Source organism: Ostreococcus tauri (genome assembly GCF_000214015.3).
Source record: "Ostreococcus tauri WGS project CAID00000000 data, contig chromosome 13, whole genome shotgun sequence".
NCBI classification, from domain to species: Eukaryota; Viridiplantae; Chlorophyta; class Mamiellophyceae; order Mamiellales; family Bathycoccaceae; genus Ostreococcus; species Ostreococcus tauri.
The window spans coordinates 505,393-526,987 of NC_014438.2; the positions used below are offsets into that span (position 1 = coordinate 505,393).

General features: G+C 57.6%; 9 protein-coding genes across 9 annotated transcripts; 4 read left to right on the forward strand and 5 right to left on the reverse strand.

The window, feature by feature from the left end:
• Window positions 1–69: 69 nt before the first annotated feature.
• OT_ostta13g02880 (unnamed product) lies at window positions 70–435 on the forward strand (the record flags this gene model as incomplete). The annotated part of the gene is made up of 1 exon (XM_022982767.1): window positions 70–435. One exon carries the CDS (start codon window positions 70–72, stop codon window positions 433–435), a length of 366 nt encoding a protein of 121 aa, XP_022840258.1.
• Window positions 436–500: 65 nt separating this feature from the next.
• On the reverse strand, window positions 501–1,790 carry OT_ostta13g02890 (Quinonprotein alcohol dehydrogenase-like superfamily; the record flags this gene model as incomplete). Its single annotated transcript, XM_022982768.1, has 1 exon — window positions 501–1,790. One exon carries the CDS (start codon window positions 1,788–1,790, stop codon window positions 501–503), a length of 1,290 nt encoding a protein of 429 aa, XP_022840259.1.
• Window positions 1,791–1,861: 71 nt separating this feature from the next.
• Window positions 1,862–3,607, reverse strand: OT_ostta13g02895 (Pentatricopeptide repeat; the record flags this gene model as incomplete). The annotated part of the gene is made up of 1 exon (XM_022982769.1): window positions 1,862–3,607. The coding sequence occupies one exon, from the start codon at window positions 3,605–3,607 to the stop codon at window positions 1,862–1,864; it is 1,746 nt and encodes a 581-aa protein (XP_022840260.1).
• A 751-nt stretch (window positions 3,608–4,358) lies between these two features.
• Window positions 4,359–5,843, forward strand: OT_ostta13g02900 (Protein of unknown function DUF3422; the record flags this gene model as incomplete). The annotated part of the gene is made up of 1 exon (XM_003082724.1): window positions 4,359–5,843. The coding sequence occupies one exon, from the start codon at window positions 4,359–4,361 to the stop codon at window positions 5,841–5,843; it is 1,485 nt and encodes a 494-aa protein (XP_003082772.1).
• Window positions 5,844–6,269: 426 nt separating this feature from the next.
• On the forward strand, window positions 6,270–6,725 carry OT_ostta13g02910 (Chlorophyll a/b binding protein domain; the record flags this gene model as incomplete). Its single annotated transcript, XM_003082726.2, has 1 exon — window positions 6,270–6,725. One exon carries the CDS (start codon window positions 6,270–6,272, stop codon window positions 6,723–6,725), a length of 456 nt encoding a protein of 151 aa, XP_003082774.2.
• Window positions 6,726–6,801: 76 nt separating this feature from the next.
• On the reverse strand, window positions 6,802–7,710 carry OT_ostta13g02920 (TRAM/LAG1/CLN8 homology domain; the record flags this gene model as incomplete). The annotated part of the gene is made up of 1 exon (XM_022982770.1): window positions 6,802–7,710. The coding sequence occupies one exon, from the start codon at window positions 7,708–7,710 to the stop codon at window positions 6,802–6,804; it is 909 nt and encodes a 302-aa protein (XP_022840261.1).
• A 199-nt stretch (window positions 7,711–7,909) lies between these two features.
• Window positions 7,910–8,962, reverse strand: OT_ostta13g02930 (Eukaryotic translation initiation factor 3 subunit H; the record flags this gene model as incomplete). Its single annotated transcript, XM_003082728.2, has 1 exon — window positions 7,910–8,962. One exon carries the CDS (start codon window positions 8,960–8,962, stop codon window positions 7,910–7,912), a length of 1,053 nt encoding a protein of 350 aa, XP_003082776.2.
• Window positions 8,963–9,164: 202 nt separating this feature from the next.
• On the reverse strand, window positions 9,165–10,577 carry OT_ostta13g02940 (Isocitrate dehydrogenase NADP-dependent; the record flags this gene model as incomplete). The annotated part of the gene is made up of 1 exon (XM_003082729.2): window positions 9,165–10,577. One exon carries the CDS (start codon window positions 10,575–10,577, stop codon window positions 9,165–9,167), a length of 1,413 nt encoding a protein of 470 aa, XP_003082777.2.
• Window positions 10,578–11,127: 550 nt separating this feature from the next.
• Window positions 11,128–21,567, forward strand: OT_ostta13g02950 (UBA-like; the record flags this gene model as incomplete). The annotated part of the gene is made up of 1 exon (XM_022982772.1): window positions 11,128–21,567. One exon carries the CDS (start codon window positions 11,128–11,130, stop codon window positions 21,565–21,567), a length of 10,440 nt encoding a protein of 3,479 aa, XP_022840262.1.
• Between the last annotated feature and the right edge of the window lie 28 nt (window positions 21,568–21,595).

Below are 21,595 nucleotides of genomic sequence, written 5' to 3' on the forward strand. Positions count from 1 at the left end.
CGCGCGCGGCGACGGATGACGAGGGATGGCGACGCGTGACGCGACGCGACCGGCACGACGCGACGCGCGATGCGAGAGACGCGCGACGCGTCGATACGCGCGACGACGCGCGGGGGAGACGCGCGGGCGATCGATCCGACGGAAGTGCTCGATCCACGAGTCAGAGGCTTGCTCGCGGGGGAGGAGGTGCGCGTGGGACGGGGGGGGAATCCGTTCGCGAAGCAACGATTGAGTAACAAACTTTGGAAGTTGTGCGTCTTGTTCGGACTCAGCGTCGTGCTGTGGGGACTCATGGCGCGGCAGGAGGCGAAATCAGAGACGTGGGCGATGAGTGATCGACGGGAGACGCTCGATGAGCGGTTCGCGGCGAGGCGAGGGAGCGATTTCGGGTTGTTGAAAAAGGCGAGTCGAGAGGCGCGACGGGCGAGGGCGTAGCGCTGTATATCCTAGGTCGTAGCGGTAGCGAAACGCGTTGTCATGGCGTGAATATTTACAATCACTCAATCGAACACGACACCGAGCTTTTTGGACGACGACGAGGAGGATTTCTTCTTCTTCTTCCTCCGCTCGACGCTCGCGTCGTCTTCGTCTACGAGCGATTTCTTAGATTTCTTCTTCTTCTTCTCAACACCGACGTCGACGTCGAGCTCGCGAGACGACGATTTCTTAGATTTCTTCTTCGCTGCCTTGGCCTTCTTGGCCTCCATCGCCGGCGTGTACGAGTCGAATACGATGGACGTGAGCGGCTGTTTCGCGTACGCGCTCGCGACGCACTTGCGCGATTTGGCGTCGTACACCCGCACGTACTGATCCAATCCCGCACACGCGACGTGCGCGCCATCGTCGGAAACAGCGATCCCACGAATACTTCCAGAGTTCCCCTTGAACTTCCCGCGCGTTTTCCCGATGCGAAGATCGACGATTTCGAACGCGCCGCGCGCGTTGGCCACGTACGCCTCGCGACCGTCGAGCGAGCTCGCGACGCACGTTATCACCCCCTTTCCCAGATCCAAATCCAGCACCGCCGTGTCCGACGCGCGTGTGTCGTAATGTCTAAATCTATGTTCGCCCGTGCCGACGAAGAAGCGCTTACACTCGCTCGTCGCCGCGAAGCACGACGCGCTCACCCACGGCGGCGCCGTGTATCCCAACCAGTTCGCGGGCGGATACCCCGCCTTGAACGTCCTCGTCCCGTGCGCGACGTCGTAAATCATCACATCACATCCACGTCCGCGACCGCCGACGACGAGCGATCCGAGATGAGCGTCGTAATCACTGCTCACTGCGTTTTCCATGGCTTTAAACGCGCCCGTCTCCGTCCACGTCCCGCCCTCCCCGCGCGAAGCCTCCCACGCGTGCGATCGCACGTTCCCACCGTCATCCACCGTCACCGCCTTCGTCACTTCACTCTCAATCGAATCACACCATCCGTACGCGTCGATGAGCGTCGCTCCATCCTTCAGCGTCACCGCGAACCCCGCGCGCGCGCGCGTCCCGCTCGCCGCGTCCATGAATTCCACCACTCCGCCCCTTCGCGCGCACGTCACCGCGCGCGACGCGCTCGCCTCCCCCGCGTTCGAGCGCACGACCGTTCGCACGCGCACGCACGCTCGAGCGCGGTCTAACGCGCCGTATTTCCCCACCAACGTTAACTCTTCATCGTCGTCGTTCGCGTCCAACGCGGCGGCGGCGGCGTCTTCGTCGTCGTCCTCGTCGCGGCTCCGACGACGACGACCGCGCTCGAGGGCGCGCACGTACCCGATTTCGTCCGAGGCGAGGAGGCGTAACATGCGCGAGGGCGCTCGGGGACGTGGGGCGACGGCGAGTGTGGACGACGCGCGCTGCGTTGACACGAATGAGACTAGGCGGCGGCGGCGGCGGCGAAACGAATGACGCGCGCGACGGGTCGCGCGAAAGCGCGACGATGGATGACGCGAGCGCGCTGAAGCGTGGGAAACGCGCGCGTGGTGACGCGACGAGCGCCCTGTTTCTTTGCGTCGACGGTGGCTTGGCCACCGGCGATTTCCTTGGACTCTGGAGGCGTCGGCGCGTCGGCGGATGATTTCGCACTCGCACCGTCTCGCGTCCACACCGGTTTACGCTGAGATACCTCGGGATTGAGCCTGTCGAGAAGGGCGTGGATGGCGCCGATGCTCATGCCGCACTCCTCGCACGCGCGAACTATGGCGTTTCGATTCGCGCCCTTGAGTTTGAGCCCGTTGGCGAGCATCAATTTCGCCACGTCCACGATGCCGTTGATATCCTCGAGTTGCCCGTATCCCCACGCGAAGTGCGCGAACGTGCGTTCGTTCGGTCGCAAGCTCGCATCGAACATGCGGTCGAGAATCTCTCGCGCGCGCTTCATCTCGCCCACGGTGCAGAACGCGGCGATGACGGCGCTGTAAACAGCCACGGATGGCTCCACATCCGCTGCTTCGAGTCGGTCCAACACGCGTTCGGCGCCGTCGGGATCGCGGGCGCGCGCGTACGCCTTGACCAGCGTACCGAACGCCTGCACGTCCGCCGTGACTTTCTTCCGAGCCATCCGGTCGAAGATGCGCTCGCACGCATCCACCTGCCCTTGACTGGCCCAATAGTCCAAAAACAGCGTGTACGTCACGTTATCCGGCCTAATCCCGAGAGACTCCATGTCCCACGTCCCGCTCGATTCGAGCTCTCGGAACAACCCCTCCGCGGCGCCGATGTTTCCTTGCTTCAAATACCCCCCTATGAGAATGTTAAATAGCTGCAGCGACGGCGCGATGCGCTCCCATTGCATTTGCTGCAACAGCTTGCGCGCGGCGAGCATGTTCCCGCGACGCGCCCAGGCGTCGATGAGCAAACCGTAAGACGCCGCGCTCGGCTTGGACACGCGTCCACCTCGATCGCTCTGGCGTTCTAAATCGAACTTCTCGTTATTCCATCGACGCAACACCTCGTCCGCCTCCTCGAGATCGTCTCGCTCGCACAAGCCGCGAAGGAACGCGTTGTAGTGCCGTTCATCCGGAATCACCCCGTGCTCGTTTGACATTCTGCGGATCAGTCTGTACGCTCGATTCGCCTCCCCGTACCTGGCGTAGGTGTAAATAATCTCCGGATGCGTCGCCCCGCTCACCCCCACGCCTCCCTCGGCCGCCATGCGGTCCGCGATTCGCTCCGCCTCCACCGGGTCTCCGCTCGCGCAGTGCGCGTGCGCCACCGCGTTCCACACCGCGACGTCCGCCTCGTCCCCGTACTCCTCAATCATCGGCACCACGCTCAAGGTCTCCGTCGCCCGTCCCATCCCCCCCAACGTCGCGATCACCGCCGTGAACGTCTTCCGCGTCGGCCGGTGTCCGTCCCTCGCGAGCGTCGCCACCGCCCCCAAAGGATCGGCGTCTCCTCGAACGCGCCCGCGCCCGCCGCCCGAGCGCGACCCCGACGCCTTCGCCTCCACCCCCACCTCGCGCACATCGCCCGTCGTCCGTTCGTTATACCTCTTTCGCCGCCGCATCGACGCCACCGCGCTCGTCGCCCGATGCACCGCGTAACACGACGCCCCCCGCGCGCACTTCGCGCACGCGAATCGATCGTCCACCTCGATCACGCGTTCGGTGCCATCGTTCATCTTCATGATTTCCCGTCTCGTGCGTCTCGCGGACGTCGTCGCGTCGCTCGCGTTCGCCGACCGAGGTCCGGGGTCACCCGATCGATGCGCTCGGTCCGTCATCACGCACTTCGTCCTCCGTTCGAGACGCCCGAGTGACGCGACGTCGACGCCGCGCGCGACGCCGGCGCCGAGACCGCGGCCGCGGCGGCGTCGACGGGGCGTCGCGCGCGGCGTCGACGTCGCGGGCCGTGGGTGAGATGTCCCGTACACGCGGGTGTTCCGTGAAAGGTCCGCGTCGCACTCGATCCACGCGTCTCGGTGGGGGCCATAAAGGTCCGCGTCGCACTCGATCCACGCGTCTCGGTGGGGGCCATAAAGGTCCGCGTCGCACTCGATCCACGCGTCTCGACGACCGCGTGTGGGCGAACAGTGCGAGTCGGTGACGGTCACGATTGAGCGCGCCCGCGGGCGTCGCGCGCCGGGCGACGCGACGCCGAACGTCCGCGCGCGCGCGCCGTGGACGTGGGGGGGGCATGCGCGCGTCGTCCGTCGTCGCGACGGCGTCCACGCCCGTGGACGCGCGTGGACGACGGACGATCGGTGCGCGATGGCGTGGCACGCGGCTTCGGGCGCGCGGACGGACGGACGGACGGACGGACGACGCGCTGTGGACGACGGGCGGATGGACGGACGACGGACGCGGCGGGCTCGGACGAGGGTGGGGGATAGATGGGCGGCGCGCGGACGTGGGTGGACGACGCGGGCGGAGATGAAGACGCGGGAGGGGACGACGCGGGACGACGACGCGGCGGACGACGCGCGGGCGGCGACGGAGACGGAAGAGACGGAGAACGCGGCGCGCGCGGTGAAGAGGGATGACGCGGTGACGCCGGATCGAGGATTGGGGCAGCGACGGGCGCTGAGCGCGGAGACGCGGTCGAGACCGTTCGTGCCGCTCAAGGGGGAGGTGCTGCACGTCGCGTGGTACAGAGAGTACGACGATACGGGTAAGTTTACGCGAGAGGAGGGGTTGGCGTATCGGGAGTGCATCGAGAAGCTCATGTCCCACTACACGATGCCGGTGGAGGAAGTGCGAGAGACGCTGGACGGGATCGAACGCGGATGGTCGGACGTGACGCTGAGTCTCGGCGAAGGGTTCAATCTGCGCATGCAGAGACACAACGAATTCGAGACGTTGACGCTGAACGGGCCGGGAAACATGAAAGAGGCGCTGGATTCACCCATGCCCGAGTGGCAGCGGCTGCTCCCGCGCGAGTGGACGTGTGAGATCCCTGGCAAGGTGTTTTTGATCAATCACGCCGTGTTCAGGCAGCTCTCGAGCGCGCCGAAGAGCGAGGTACCGACCTTGAAGGAGTCGAGCTCGATCAGGCGCGCGTTCGGGACGTTTGAAGATTTTGCGCCGAGAATAAAGTCGACGTACGAGGACGAGGACGAGGACAGTCTCCTGGAGTGGGACTCCGGGACGCTCATCGGGTGCGGCATCGGAGACGGAAGCCGTTTGTTCGTAAACTACGAACTGGATGATTTTGGAGCGATGAAGACCTTGGTCGTCGTGCCCCCTGGTGAGAGCGTGTTCATTCGCGCCGGCCGTCAGTTGCAACGCTTCTTGCAGCTCGAGCAGTATCGATTGTTGCTTTTGCAGCGCCTCCCGTCAGCCAAGTCCAGGTTCCCGCTCTTAGCCGGCCTGAACGAGCGCTACGAAGCGCTCGCGTCGCAGCTTCGTCGAAGTAAGGCCACGGCGCGAGGCCATAAAACGCAGCAAGAATTCGTGACGCAAATCACCGAGCTCGAACAAGCGGTGACGCAACTCTTGACGAGAACCCAGCTCACGGCGCTCACGACGCAAGCGTACACGGACATCATCAACCTTCGACTCGCCGAGGCTGGTTTCACCCGTCTCGGGTACGAGATTCGATTCTTGCCGACATTCGTGAAGAAGCGCATCGATCCCGCCGTGAACACCATCAAAACGGTCGCCGAGCAAGCGAGGATTCTCAGCGACGCGTTGGAGCGCACCACGGCTCTGGTACAGGCATCCGTGGAGGTCCGTCTGCAGCGTATTAACGAGCGCATCGCGCAGTACGGTTTGCTCTTCACCGTCGCCAGTGTCTGCGTCTCATTGCTGGCGGGGATTCAACCCAACGGATCGCTTCACGGTCTTTTCGTCCTCTTCAAGGCAAAATTCTTCGCCCTCGTCGGTTTCTGTTCTCAGCTCTTAGCGAGCGCCCCGTGAGAACGCGCGTGTGATTCCGTGAAGACTCACCGCGTCGAGAGCGCGCGGCGACGCATTCATGCGCGCGATGCCACACGTACATTCATTTTCCCGCCGCGCACCGCTGTAATAATGACGCCACGCATCCAAGCATCGAGCGCCGTCGCCGCCGCCGCCGCTCGTCTCCACCCGCGCGGCGTCCTCGCGCGCTCCAGTACACCGCGCCCACTCGCCTCGATCGCGATGCACGCGCGATCGTGCTCGCTCCCTCGATGCCCGTTCCGAGCCCCGAGCGCGCCAGGACGGGCGCGATCGCGCGACGAGAACGACGGATCGTCGTCGTCGAAGCGAAATCAAAACTCGTCGACGTCACGCTCGACATCGTCCGAAAGCTCTTCCGCGTCGTCTTCGAGCGCGTCTCGAGCGGTGCGCGCGCGAGCGACGACGATGACGAGCGTGGACGACGTCACCGTACCGGTGAGCGAGGCCCTGCGACGGGCGCGAGAGAACGGGAGTCGAGCGAACGCGTACGGCGGCGGCGGCGGCGGCGCGGAGAGCGCGAGCTGGCGCGCCGCGATGGCATTCGGAGGATGGGCACCGGAGACGATCAACGGACGGTCGGCGATGGTTGGTTTCGTGATCGGTGAAGCGGCGAAACGAGCGACGGGGGAGGGTATCGTGACGCTGGCGCACGACCACGTCGTGAGCGTGGCGGCGGTGCTGGCGGTCGTGACGCTCGCGAGTTTCGCCCCGAGCGCATTTGGCGTCGATTACACGGGCAATCCGAGGAGTAAGAGCGATGGCATCTTCACGGCGAAGATTGAAAAGATCCACGGGAGATTGGCGATGATGGGGATTCTGTACGAGGTCGCCACGGAGCTCTCTGCGAGAGGCTTTTTTTAGATTTGACGCGGCGTTTGCAATTTCAACGCGCTGTACTGCTACGTGACACTCGATCCAACGAACGATGACAACGACTCTAATCCTGCTTGGTTATATCTTCCCCGGTGAGCAAGAATTTCGCAGCGCCCTCGACGATTTGCTTGGTCCAATACAGGTTCAACATCGACGGAATGGGAAGCGTGAGCGCGGCGACCCAGTACTGCGCCGACGTGAACACGCGCCAATCCGAGTTCACAAACGCGCTGTAAAGCTTCGGGATGACGACCACGCGAACAGAAATGAAGAGCGGAATCCATCCCAAGCCGTTGAACAAATACAACTTGGTGTGCGTCTTCTTGAGCGTCGACAAAATCCAACGCAACGACATGTTGAAATTCGTCACCTCGCTCACGAGGAAATAATTAATGTGATACGCGCACAGACCCCTGCTCAGGGCGTACGGCCAAAGTATTATGGAGAACATGTGGTGGACGATGAACAACCACAGCGCCCCCGCGCCGCCGTATGCCGTCCTCTGGTCATTCCAACGCGTCACGATGACGAGCAAGTCCCACGTCATGTACCCCACCGACATCCCGCACGCCCGCGCCGTGTTCATCGACACCACGCTCCTGAACGAATTAACCTTTCCATCATACGTCAAGATGGCCGGTAGTGCGTACGCCGTCACAACGAACGCGGGCCAAAACGTGCACATGTTCGTGTGCCACGTCGACCGCTCGTGCTCCTTGAGCGCGTCAAACGTCTTCGCGCCCACGATAACCTTACGACTGAACGCGATGGAGAGGACGAGAATCAACGCGCAGCACGCGATGCTAATCAGGAAGTGCGCGAACAGGGTGTCCACGACGCTCGAGCGAGACTTTCCATCGCTCACGAGACGCGCCAGAAAACTTGCCGGCGTCGCGAAGAACGGCTCGAGCGACGTCAAGGAAGATCTCACGGGCTCGAGCGCGTCGGAGAGCGCGCGCAGGGCGTCGTTCATGATCACCCGTCGTCCAACGTGCGTCGATGCGATTGACGGGCGAGGGACGAGGTCTGAGGCGCGTCGCGCGATCGATCAGTCATCTTATACGGACGCAAGGCGAGCGAAGTGAGTTCAAGAACGACGCGGCGATCCTAGGCGCGGTATTTCGACGACGGACGACGGTTCGAGTGACGCGATGGATAATACAATCGTCGCTCTACTTGCCGGCCAACGCGCCGACCAATTCGAGCTTGGCCTCCGTCTTACGGGTGAAATTTTCCAGTTGGGAGACGTGCTCGGCGACTTGATTGGTGATCAAGAAGTTCTCCAATCGGCTCGGCGGTTGTGGAGCCTTGTAGTTGGGATCTTCCTCCGGTAAGACATCCTCGCCCGCGGCGCGACGACGCGCGTTTTCTTGCCGGCGCTTTTGCAGCCAGTGCGCGTGCTGCGACTGGTATCGCTGCATGTTGCGCTGGTAGTAAGCGACCTTTTGTTGTTCGTTGGCGAAGTCCTCCATACACTCTCCGAGCAACTTCATGTTTTCCTCGACGAACGGCGCCGTGCTGAGATCCAGACGCTCGTAATCTGTGCTGTTGAGCGTCTCGTCTTGGCCCCGCGTCAACTCGCCCATCACCGCCGTCGCGAGCGCGCTATTTCTAATCGTCAGCGGCACCTCCTCTACGACCTCATTCCACTTCAGCCCCTTCTCGTGAATGTTCTCGGGCGTCAACTCGCCCTTACCCGCCTCGTACGCCTCCACAAACTTCTCGCTCAGCCTCAGCGCTTTGAGCGCGCACACGCCTTGCTCCGCGTACGCCGGATCGTACGCGATGCACACACACCGCTCGATGCTCTCGGCGTACGAAAGAAACGTCGCGACTAATTCTTCGCTGTAAAACGTCCCCAAGTACGTGCTCTGGTACCATCCGACGATGTTCGAGTCCACGTTAATCTCTCGCAGGCATCGAAGCATGTCGAGTTGATACTCAGCCCCTTCCTCCGAGGCGAACGCGCCGTCGGGGTCGTACGACCCATCGTTTCCAATCTTGGGGAACGGAAACGCCGCGGTGACGTCCAGGGCGGCGCCGATGTCCAGCCCTAAGAGCTGTCCGGTGGCGCTTCCGGGCGACGCATCGGCGCAGTGCTTGATGATCTTCAGCGCGGCGCCACCGTCGAGTTCGACGGCGCGCACGGGCGCCACCTTGCTCGCGTCGGTCCCCGCATCGGTCGCCGCGTCGCCGGTGTGCACGGCGCGCGCGGCGAAGCTCATGGCTCGAGCGCGCGGGGGTGTGCGGGGACGGCACGCGCGCGAGACGCCGCCACTCGGGGTTTTGAGGGTTTACACACCTCGGATGGCGACGGGTGGCGAGGAGAGACGCGGAGGCGAGCGAACGATGAAAGGGTCGAGGATGAGGAGAAAACGACGGATCTGCGCATGACAAGACATTTACTCGTGACGGTGAGACGACGGTTTACGCGTCCAGACGCTCGGCGACGGCGTCGATGAACTGCTCGGTGGTGAGACCGGACGGGCCGCAGAGGTCGCGCGTGCCTTTGCCCTCGCGAAAGAGCTGGTGAATCACCGTGCGCATCTTCGTCGTGAACGCGTGCGTGCGGTCTCTGTCGATGTTGTGCACGTCCGCGGCGTGATTCATGGCGCCGATCAAGCCCTCGACCATGCCGAGAGGATTGAGAGAGGTTTCCTCTCCGCGCAGACGCGCCTCGTCCATGTCGGCGACGGTGCCGTGCGAAGCCTCGAACTCCTTGATCAGCGTCCCGTCTTCGTGCACACCGACCAAGTTACTAGTGATGAAGCCCGGAGATTTATGCACCTGGGCGAGCTCATCCGTGAGAACGTCGCCGTCGTAGTTGTGCGCCGCCATGCCGAATCCGCCTTGGCGCCACTGCACGAGTTTCATCGTCGCCGCGTCGGAAAGCAAGTGCACGAGCTCTTCACCCTCTTTCATCACGCCCGCCGCGACGAATTGCGCCTTGAACTCCTCGTCGAACACCGTTCGCATGATTTGCCAAAACGGTTCTTGCCACTTGAAAACCGTCTTCTTCGTCACGACGTACGGCGTGACCTTGGCCTCGAGACATCTTCCGAAGAAGAATCGGGCGAGATCGTGAACGTTGTCGTACGGATTATGATACGTCACCACGGCCGCCTCCTCATCGACGATCTCTCGCTCGTCGACCACGACGGTCTTACCGGCGTCTGGGCCTTCGCTCGGCGTGAACGTCGTCGTCAGCTTACCTTTACCCACGTTCTTGTATCCCGCCGAGTACTCCCCGCCCACGGCGTGTCGCTCAAAGAGCACCGGTTTCTTATACCCCAGTTCCACACCGTCGATGTGAATGGTATCTCGCGAGATCGTGATCCCGTTCCATCCGCGGCGCATGGCTCCGTTCGGCGACCCCCAACTCTTTCGCAGTCCCAACCGCTTCACCTGATCCGCCGTCGGCGTCACCGTCGGCTCCTTAAAGATAGCCTTGATTCTCTTACCCGCCTCGATGACATCTCTCAGCACTCGATCCTCCGTGTCGTCTCGATTCTTCGCGCGCAGGTCGAACGTCTCCCATCCACCGACGTCCACTCTCGGCTCGATCCACCGGCTCCGAATCAAATCCATCACGTACGCCGTCATCTCCTCCCCCCGCACGTACACCATCGGCGCCGCCGTGATCTTCGACGACGCCGTGGACCCACACCGCTCGAAGCGCGTCATCGCCGTCGACCGATCGACGCCACGTCCGCCCATCCACCCCGTCACCATCCACGCCGGCGTTCGCGTCGTCGTCGTCCATCGACGCGCCGACGCGCGATGCGCGACCGCGCGCTCGATCGCGCGCGCGAGGACGCGACCGCGCTCGACGCGCGTCATCGCGCGCGCGCACCGCGAGCGCGACGTCGATTCGGGACGCCGGCGCGGATGGCGCGCACGCGGGTTTTTTGAACACCCGCGTGTTCGGCACCCTACACCCGTCCGTCCTCGACGCGCGCACTCGACGGGCTCGACGCGCTCGCACTACGGCACCGCGCGCGGTCGCGCGACGTCGGGCGTGGTCTAAACCCTACGAACGCCTTTGCCTTGACGCGCATTCTCCATATGTAGAGCCCTTTGAAGATAGGAAAGCGCCGAGTCTTTCCATCGTGCCCCGTCACGGCGCGCGAGAGAAAAAAAAAGTCACCCCACGGCGATTTTCGTCACGATGTACGACGATTCGTCACCCGCGCGGTCGCGACGCCGTCGTGCGACGGACGAGGCCGACGCGCGCGCCGCCGAGGACGACGACGACGCCGACGACGCACGCGCGCGCCTCGGGGCGATGCGCGCGCGGGACGAACGGTCGTCGCGACGACGGAACGTGGACGCGGTGCGTCGACGCGTCGACGCGCGAGGGATGGTGATGCGACGCGACGCGACGACGACGATGCGGTCGTCGTCAAGGCGAGACAGATGGATGACTGACCGGAAGACGTCGCTCGACGCGGTGACGGTGGCGCAGTGCCCGGAGGCGAGAGCGATCGCGGAGGATTTGTTGACGACGGAACTCCCGGGAGGGGTGGCGCGAAGAGCGCCGTTCGCGTGGAGGTACGGGAAGTGCGACGCGAGGCACTGGAGCGAGGCGCACGGACGCCTGGCGACGTACCTGAAGGAAGCGGCGCGGGACGCGCGTGGGGAGAGAGGTTTGGACAGGGAATGGAGCGAGCGGACGTTCGCTGGGGTGAATTGGATCTTGGACTTTATGCGGGAGATCGTGGAGCACGCGGGCGAGGGCTCCGCGGTGTTCCCGCACGGCGACGCGGCGGTCCCGTGGTTGGAGACGCATCAGACGTGCGAGAGCGCGCTTCGCTTACTCGCCGCGGCGACGCGAAGATCTGTCGTTGGAAAAACGATGAGGCATGAATACTTCACGTCGGACGCGTTCAAGAGGGTGCGAACTCTGCTGTCGATGATTGAAGATAGCAACCTCAACACCGGCGAAGAGTACAGTATTCTGGATCCAGACATACACACTGAAGAGCTTTACGACAATGGACGTCATACGTTCTCTTCTGAGTTGTCTTGTCATTTCACCGTGACTTGGGATCCGGACATGAACGGCGGGTCGTTGACGCTTTCAGCGTATTACGGTGAATTCAATTTGCCAATCGTTCCCGAACCGTTGCACTTTGATGTCGAGATCGCCGCCGGAGAATGGCCGGACGAGCAGAAGATGCTGAACGATTTAATGCGTCGCGCGGATAAAATGGTACAATCGGACTTTTGGGCAGCGCCGTTGGAGAAGTGGGGGATTTCTCACGAGGAATTTGCAAACGGCGCGGCTCTCGCAATTTTTCAAGCAAAGATGCGGACATGGAAACGGGTTCTCAGGAGCACGCGAGAGGGACGGGAGACGTGCGCTTGCCTGGCAGTTCTCGCGCAACAGATAATCATTCATTTAGGCAAGACTCAAGACGCGACTGAGTTCGATCGGTTCACGGAGAACGCGCAGACGCACGTCATCGTGCTGTTAGAGCTCATGGAAAACAATTTAGCTTTGAAAACCTCGTCAATGCTTCGACGGGACGCCACAAACTGCATGAGTGCGTTTGCGAACGAACGAGTATGTGGATTCCACGTGTGCCAAATCCTCAGACGGGCGGCTGGGCGGGATTCTTTGTATCAGTGCGTCTCGACTATGGCGTCGAATCTGCTCTCGGCTGGTGAAAGGGGGGCGCTTAGCTTCGATCTCATTCGAGATGCGCGAAGTCTCATGCACCTCATTGGTATTCTCAGCACCTCGACGCCAGGGTGCGCGGCGATACGAGATGCGAATTTACTCCCTCTTTTGGTATCGATGCTAAACTTGGAGCGCGCCGAGGCGGTGCCAGTAACCGTAGACGTGGTGCACACGATAGAGTCTTACTTGGATTTTCAACCGAATACAGTGCCGGCATTCAGAGATCTGCAAGGCGTGGAACTGATATCGAAGCGAATGCGGCACGAGGCGCTCGCTTGTGTCGAGGAATTGAAAATTGCCGGATGTCTCGATGAGAACGGTGATAGAAAACGCAAAGCGGACAGCTTATCTAGCTTAGAACACGCCGAGGCGTCGTGCGCTCCGTCGACTAGCGAGGTACCGCGAAAGTACGCCGATTATGATAGACGCGTGTTGCTCAAAGCGCTCATGCGTACTTTAGCATACACGAGCTTTTCTCATGGAGGGACGCGGACGCGCATTCCGGGACTCGCCGATGGCAGTCTAACGGACACGCTCGCAACAATTCTGAAGTATCCCCTCAGGTTCGGTCCAGGGGTATCGTCTTTGGCTGCTAACCTGTTGTGCGATGTCATTCACAACGAACCAACGTGCTATGCAACTCTAGATGACGCCGGGATCATAGATGCATTTCTTAAACTCATAACAGAGACGATGTGGCCGCTCGGGCGTGGGAAGCATATGGCGAAGGTACTCTGTGCGCTACCCACGACGATCAGCGCCATCTGCTTGAATGGAAAAGGGCAAGAGAAAGTTTTACAGACATCTGCGCTCATATGTTTTCGGAAGATGTTTCAGGATGCCTCGTTCCCGTTGAACTCTGACACGGCAAAGGTGGTCGGGTCCGGCATAAACGAGACGCTCCGACACAGTCCTGCGTTGAAAGATGTTGGCGTGGATATCGTGACCAAGATATTAGCGGACCTACAGACGGCATCTCATAAGACTACTAGTGCAGAAGGATGGTACGAGCACGCGTTTGTGTCGAAGGAGGTCGTCGAACAAATGCCGATTGTCAAAGCGATGCATAACGTCGCTAGATTCTTGGATGGTATTCTTCAAACTTCACACGTATGCTCACCTATTGTCCAAGCTGGTGGTTTAGAGTCGGTGCTTGACATATTCACTTGCCCAATGCCGGTCGAATTCATGCAGTGTTCGAGCTATCAAGCCATTTGTGTCGCGTGCAAAGCACTAGTCAATCCAATCGATGGGCACGTTGTGAACGGTAACCCGCTGGAAAGCCAGGATAATCTGATGCGCGCGTGCAGAAGCGTGATTAAGAAAGTCGTGCTTTCAGCGGAGAGGCTTAGTCAGGAGCTAATGAGATTCTCCGATACGATAAGTCGAGATGGGCGTATAGAAACATTTTCATCGTATGACATTCATTGTCGGTCGTTGAATGCCAAATCCAAGAGAGCACATATTGCCGAGGAAGTGATGTTTTGTGAAAGTGCCAAGAAGCTTTCCGAGCTCATGGCGGCTCACGAGCGAATCTGTGATTTGTTAATGAAACTTGTTCAGGAAATGCCGGCGATGTGCTGCGCAATCATGGCGGATCTGAATGAGCAGGGAGAAGGATCCACGTTGTTTGTGTCGGCGTTGAGCGCTTTTGGTGAAGCGGCGAAAATACAGGCAATGTTTCGTAAGGTGAGTTTAACGGTGGAACAGAATCAGCATAGATATTCTCCGGTGTATTGGTTGAATCGCGAAGCGGAACGCTTCATGCAATCGACGAGTGCCCTATTCGCCTCGGTAACGAAGGCATCGACGACCATGCGTCGTCGAAAGGACTTGAGCAGAGAATCTGCGCAAAAATATATCACCAGTAGCGGTGGTGCCGTCTGGGAAATTGCGTCCGGGATTCATAATTATCTTGAGCGACATTCACTTGAAACATTTTCGTTACGTCCGTTTTCGGAGGACGAAACTCAGTACAAGTTGGACTATTACGAGCAATACTTGCAATCGTTCCTCGCTCTCATCTACGACGCATTCTTTGACGAACGAAGGAATTCTCCTAACGGAATAATGGTGAGCTATGCCGCTCGTTCTGGACTTTTCGACAGATTGTACGACTATTTCCGAATGCGCGTCGAATCGACTCAATTTTTCGTCAAGCGGACACAATTGGATACGACGGAGTGCTACCAGACAATGCGCTGCTTTGCACGTCTTTTTGCGGGGGTTTCTGATGTTAAAATGATGACTTCGACGAATACGCACAAACTCGCACTTTCGACAAGCTTACCCGCGTACGTCAACAAAGAAGACCAACGTCACGCTTGGACGCAGTACGAGCATATTTCGGAGGCGTTCAACGATTCGAGATCCGGGATTGATTGGATCCATTGTTCTTTGAATGACGCATTGCAGTGCCTATGGGCACCGGAAAATGAAGACTTTGCCCGCAGGGCAGATGTACAGGCAGAGACAAACATCCCGGATGTTTTCGTACAGTGCATGCTGCACATCCTCGGCGGAAGCGAGCAAGCAGGTCCGACTGAGTCACGCCGTGCGGCACCCGCCCCTCCGGTGCAACAGCAAGAGCCGGCGCAGTATGTCCCATCGAACGAAATGATGGATGCTATATGTGAAATGGGTTTCAGCAGGGGACATGCGCATCACGCTCTCATGGCCGTGCGTGGCGCAAGTGTGGAGCGAGCGCTAGAACATTTACTGACTCGACCCATGGATGATGTTCCCGTCGAGCTACCTCCACCACCAGGACCTGAGGCGCATGAGGTTGACGTGTCGGTGAAGGAACCAACGAGGCCGACAGTTACCCAAGTTGCGTTGAACAGTGAACACACTCATGCCGTTCAGGGACGTCTGCCTAAAATGGATGACTTGGTGAATGCGCTGTATGCGTACCATCATGTCAGCGCACACAACGGTGCGCTCCTCATGCTCAAGTTTATCGATGCGCATCAACTGATTGGACTGAGTCGTGAGGAGTGCACGAAAACTATTATTACTGAGCTCGTGCGCAGCCGTGGTGACCACCGAGGTGACGACGCATGCGGTGTGCAGGCATCGTGCGAAAGCAAACTGTACGCTTTCGTTGATGCATTGGCGCGACAAGGCGATGAAACCATCAGACAGGCACTGTGGGGGGACCCGTCGCTGATCAATTCTCAGATTGATAAATTTTGCTCAACAGCTCGTGCATCGTGCATCGGTAGCGTGGAAGAGTGGCCGTCAATCTTCACGACGATGGCAAACTGTGTTGACACCGCTGCGTGTCTTCAGAAGGTTGACAGCAAGACTTACTCAAAATCTGGCTATCTGTCCAAAACGCATATGTTCTCCGTAGCAGATGCGTGCGTCCAGTGTCTATTGACAATCATCAAGGAGAAAGGCGCTGAAACGTGCGTGTTCAGCTCCCTCTCAACGCAGGCTGCAATTCTTGATCTTCTGGCAAATTTATCTCGCGACGTTGGCGTGGCGGAAAGAATCATCAACATGCTCAACTCAGTTGATGCGGGCAAAAACTTCGCGGAAACGTTGTTCGATCACTTCTGGAACAAAGATCACGATAGTGTCTCGGTCATTCTCAGACATCTCATCGATGACAAAAAATCTTTGCAGTCGGCGATGGAGCTTGAAATCATCAAGAGCATCACGAAGCCACCGCTAGGCAGAGATTTCAAGGTTGCTCTCAAAACTTTCGGAACTGCTATGAAACACATCGTCGAGAGAGATTATGAAGTGTTTCAAAAAGCGTTCGCGCGCGTCGCTGAAGTCATGCCGACAGGCGAAGTTTCTGCTAGCGATCGTCGTTTTGTGGTTCCGAAAGAAATACTCAAGGAATTAGATTCGCTTCCAGAAGTGAAGCCATCAAAACACCTTAAAACAGTTGTTGAGATGCTTTTTAAGACGGCAACCGCGTCGATAGTAGATAATGCGGGAACGGTGTTCATTTCCGCGCATGAGCGACAAGCCGCGGCTTACCGCATGCTGTCCGAGCTAATCGAAGTTCACCCATCCAGTGTGAAGTTCATCATGAAGCTGGATGCCGACAAAAACGCCTTCGAGAATATACTGCTCCAGCAGTTTCCACTAGCAAGGACGGGTAAAGGCGTTTGGTGTGGATGCGAAAACGCCGCGTTTTTCATGGCAAGTCTGTGCGTCAACAACACGAAAGCGCGCAACAGGATAGTAGAATGCCTTATACAGCTCATGAACGAGTCGCACGCATCAGCCGATTATCCAAAACATGCATTTGTCGATCTGTTGCACGCGCTCATGGATTATGGCCTCGCACGCGGTTATCAGAGTGGAGAACGAATCAAAAATCGCACGGTATTCAATCTTCAGCAAGGCGTGCTGAAAACCATGTACAATTTGAAGGTGCCAGAGCGACTGGTGGCACTTATCAGTGAAATGAAGGTTCAGGACGGCAGGTTGACAGGCAACTCTGGGTTCCTCCGCGTGACTTTAGCCGTCCTAGAGGCGCTCGTAATGAGATCGGCGAGGACTAAGCATGCAACCCGACTAGATCGTATAGGTCATGTGGTGCGGCACGCTAGAGAGAGAGTCACGGCTCAACTGGCACGTGCTGAGGATCCACAACACATGCAGCAAGACGAAGATTTGTTTCAGAATCTCTTACAGATTAGCAACGAAGAAGAAGGAGTGGGCCGTTTTGAAGATTTCGTACGGCGCGTTAATACTGAAATCGATGCCCACGTTGCCCGCATCTTGACGCCAGACGACGAGCGCGTCGCACAAGAAGCCGACATGGATGTTGACGAAGATCCCGAAGTCGGTCATGACATCATCGATGCAGACGACGAAGATGAAGACGAGGATGAGGGGTCTGACGAGGATGAGGACGAGGACGAGAACATCATGGCGCACGATTTCTTTAGGAACGGATCAGAAGAGGAAGAGGATGACGAAGAAGAAGAAGATGATGATGATGAAGAAGATGAAGAAGATGAAGAAGAAGAAGAAGAAGAAGAAGAAGAAGAAGAAGAAGAAGACGCACAGTTAGTCGAACCTGTGGAAATCGTCTCAGATGATGGCTTGTACGACGACGAGGACTACGACGGAACGTATGAAGGTGTCACTGACGACGACGATGAAGTTGACAGCGAAGAAGGGGATTACGAAGAACCCGAATCGCCGCTTACATCTTTTGTGTCATCATCCGGTGTGCGAGTGTTACCGCGAGTCACGAATTCTTCTATCTCCGCCGCAAGACCGCTCGTAAACGAGAGTAACCAAGTTTCTCGCACTCAAGTCGAAAATTGGTTTGCGACGGATTACTCCAGTGCTCTGGCCGGGGTCGACCCAAGAGTCGAGGCACAATCGGTCAACGAGTTGGAAATAGCTGGTGGACGACGATTGAGCGTGTTGGACGGAGCCGAAGGCGGACAGGTTGCGGAGAACGGCTCACAACGTCAATCGCTGCCGTCTGCTTCGTCTAGAGGGAACGCGCGACAGGAATATTTGGGCGGCGGTATCTGGTCATCCGGTCCTAGAGATGAGTTTGCGTCCGTGAACCTCGAAGGTGTGAATGTGCAGCGTGTTGGCTCAAATTTGAACATTACTCTCTCGACACCGCTGGATTTCAGCGCGAGATCTCGCTCACTTCATGATGTACTCACCACTATCAGTGGGGAGATGGCTCGTCTGACCGTGCGTCCGTCTCACATGGAGTTTTTGGATCCAGCCTCTTCTGCTAAAGCGATATTGTGGCTAGGTGACGGTACTTATCAGGCACACGCGCCTGAGGCATTCCAAGTTCGCAATCAGACGTGCTGGAGCCTTGATGGCAGACATGCCCGAGCGAGTTTCTGGTCGCGTAGCAATGCGACAAGCGTCGGGAACTCAATCGCTACGGATGAAAACTTTTTGGTTCCTCAAGAATCGATCAAGGTACCCGTGAAGGCCACCCAAGCTCTTGGCGACATCGCGGAAAAACAACCGGTCCTCGAACCCAACACCCCGACGGAAGCCGACGAATCGCCCGAGGAACGCACAGCGCGCCAGCGAGCAATTGCTATCTCACTGAACATCGAAGCAAATGAACTCGCCATGGTTTCAGAAGATCTTCGCGATGAGTTCTTGGAGGCAAACATGGTTGCTTCTCGAGCTCGCGAAGAGGGCGGCGAGTTTGCTCAGGCAAACCTGTCTGAACTATGCGCAATCGACGCGGAGTTTCTGGTTGCCATGCCACGAGAGATTCAGCGCGAACTGATTCGTAATACTGCCACGGTGGCGAATAGAGTGTTAGCAAGAGCAGGGCGCGCAGAGAATCAAAACGATGGTCGTACAGATAGATCATCTGAGTCCGCCCAAGCGCTGTTGCGTTCCATGGTCGCTCCATTTGAAGGATGGATGCATCAAGATATCGATCGTATTGGAGGAGTATCTCCGAGCTCTCAGCAAACCGGACGAGCCAGTGACTTCAAACCATTTAAGTGTCAGATCGAGCTAGGGGTATCTCATATTAGGATATTGCTAGGACTGTTCGCGCTGCAGAATTTGGAGTTGAAGGACACGTTGAGTAAAATTTGCGTCAACTTGTGCGTGGTAGAAAGCAACCGAAACATAATGCTCCGCGACATGTTTGAAACAATGTTTTCGTGTACGCCGTTGTACCCTGTGCAGCAAGACCATACTCAGGGTGCACGATATCAAGCCATGAGAGTGAGTGACGGTCCGTCTGCCACACTGGCGAGGAGATTGTTGGCACTGCTGTTGCAATTGCTTACTCGGAACAAAAACGTCCAAGGAATGACCGTAGTGCCAAAGATCTCAACGAAGTGTTTGATTCCAATCCTCACGTCGGACGATGCGCCTAGTATGTCCCCTTCAGACTTGGGAACAGTCGAGAAACTCATCGACGTCGCGTCTGAAGCGACGCAAACAGCCAACGATGGTACATCCACCGCAGACATCTCCATATTAGTGATACTTCTCAGGATGCTCGTTTATGAAGTGAAATTTTGGCGGAGTACGTTCGATCAGAAGGCTGTTGAGACCTGGTGCTCTTGTCTAGACGTATACTTGACGAAACACGCGGCTGTGAAGCGGTCTTTGGGCGAATCTACGGTTTTCAGCGAGGTCCTACCTAAGTTTCCTCATTTGGCGGCAGATCTCGTGACGTATCTCAGCACCCCTTACCTCACGTCGAATGCATATGAAAAAATCTACAGTGTACTCGAAAAGATTTCTCGAGCCTGTCCGGAGAGTGTCACTGTCGCAATTCTTGAACGTATTCATGTCGACGCAGGAAAATGTGCAGATGATGTCGTGGCTAACGGAGCAGCAGTGGTTGCGAATGCGGAACCACACGACTCATGCATTTCTCTTGAGGAGTCGGAAAAGATGGCTCAAGCACGGAGTACAGTCAAAGAGCAAGTTCCACTTTTGCTTCGTCTTACAGAATGCTTCGTGCAGGTTCTTCGATTTCATTCAAGGACGGAAGATGGCGCCGATAATCCACTCGATACGAGAATCAGAGACGAACTTGTGCGATACCACCATCAGCTGCGTCCATTTTGGGCGATGCTTAACACGCATGCAGTGCTGACGCGGAACAGACCCATCGACTTTACGCGAACAAGTCACGCCGCTACGCTCACAGAAGGTATCACTGCGTACTTGACTCTCGGAACAAACCTATTTCCGTTCCTTGAGGGCGAGATCACAAAGAACAGGAGGGAGTCTGGTTCTTTTGTTCTCCCTACGCCGAGTATACTGCGGGCACCATCGCCGGCTCTTGGACGACACGGCGCTCGCAGCTCATCGTTGCAGCGCTCTTCAAGTCATGCGCTCGAGGCTCTTTCTAACGCGGGAGGTGCAAACGCGCAAACCGCTGTCATTTTGAGCGACCTTTGGGTCTTTGTAGAAGCACATAAAGAACTACTGAACGGATTACTGAAGGCGAATCCTCAACTACTGTCTGGGTCTATGAGGATTCTACTGCATAACCCGAGATTACTTGATTTCTCAGTGAAACGAGCCGAGGTTCGATCGCGCATCAAGAAGCTTCGAGAACGCTCTGTGAATCGACCGGAGAATCGACAGTTGCACATAAGAAGAGATCGCATCCTCGAAGACTCGTTCCGTCAGCTCAGCAATCGGAGTGTGGATGAGATTCGCGGTAAGTTGAGTATCGTTTTCGTTGGTGAAGAAGGATTGGATGGCGGCGGTTTGATCAAGGAATGGTTCAGCATTCTGGCCAGAGAAGTGTTCAATCCCAACATTGCTCTCTTCGAACTGTCGCACGACAAGGGCTGCTACCAGCCGAACCCAAACAGTGTGGTCCACCCAGAGTACCTCAGTTACTTCCGCTTTGTTGGTAGACTCGTGGGTAAGGCGCTCGTGGACGACATCCTTCTTAATGCGTACTTCACACGGCCGATCTACAAGCACTTACTCGGTCAAGCTCTCACGTACGAAGACATGGAGGGCGTCGATCCTGATTATTACAAGAGTCTGAAATGGATGTTGGAGAACTCGATCGACGGTGTGATGGAGTACACATTTAGTGAAACGACTTCGTATTTCGGTGAGACTCAGGTGTACGATTTAGTCGAAAACGGGCGGCACATCACCGTGACTGATGAAAACAAATTTGAGTACGTCAATCTAGTCACAGCGTATCGGATGACGAACGCCGTGAAAGATCAACTCGCTGCGTTTGTAAAGGGCTTTGAGGAGGTGGTCCCGAGGGAGACTATTTCTCTGTTCAACGCAGCCGAACTCGAGTTGATGATTAGCGGTACCCCAGATATCGATGTAGAAGATTTGTACGCGAACACTGAGTATACAGGTTTCAACGTCGGGTCGAGACAGATTCGTTGGTTCTGGGATATCGTTCGAGAAATGTCCAAAGAGGACTTGGCACGTTTGCTCATGTTTTGTACGGGCACGTCTAAAGTTCCCCTTGAGGGGTTCAGCGCGTTGCAGGGGATGCAAGGTCCCCAAAAGTTTCAAATTCATCGACAACACGCAGATGACTCCAAGCTGCCATCGGCGCATACTTGCTTCAACCAACTCGATTTGCATGAGTATAGCTCAAAGGAAATCCTTCGAGAGCGTCTATTGTACGCGATCGTCGAGGGGTGCGAAGGATTCGGTTTCATTTAGTTAGACTCATTTGTAAACGACGACACAT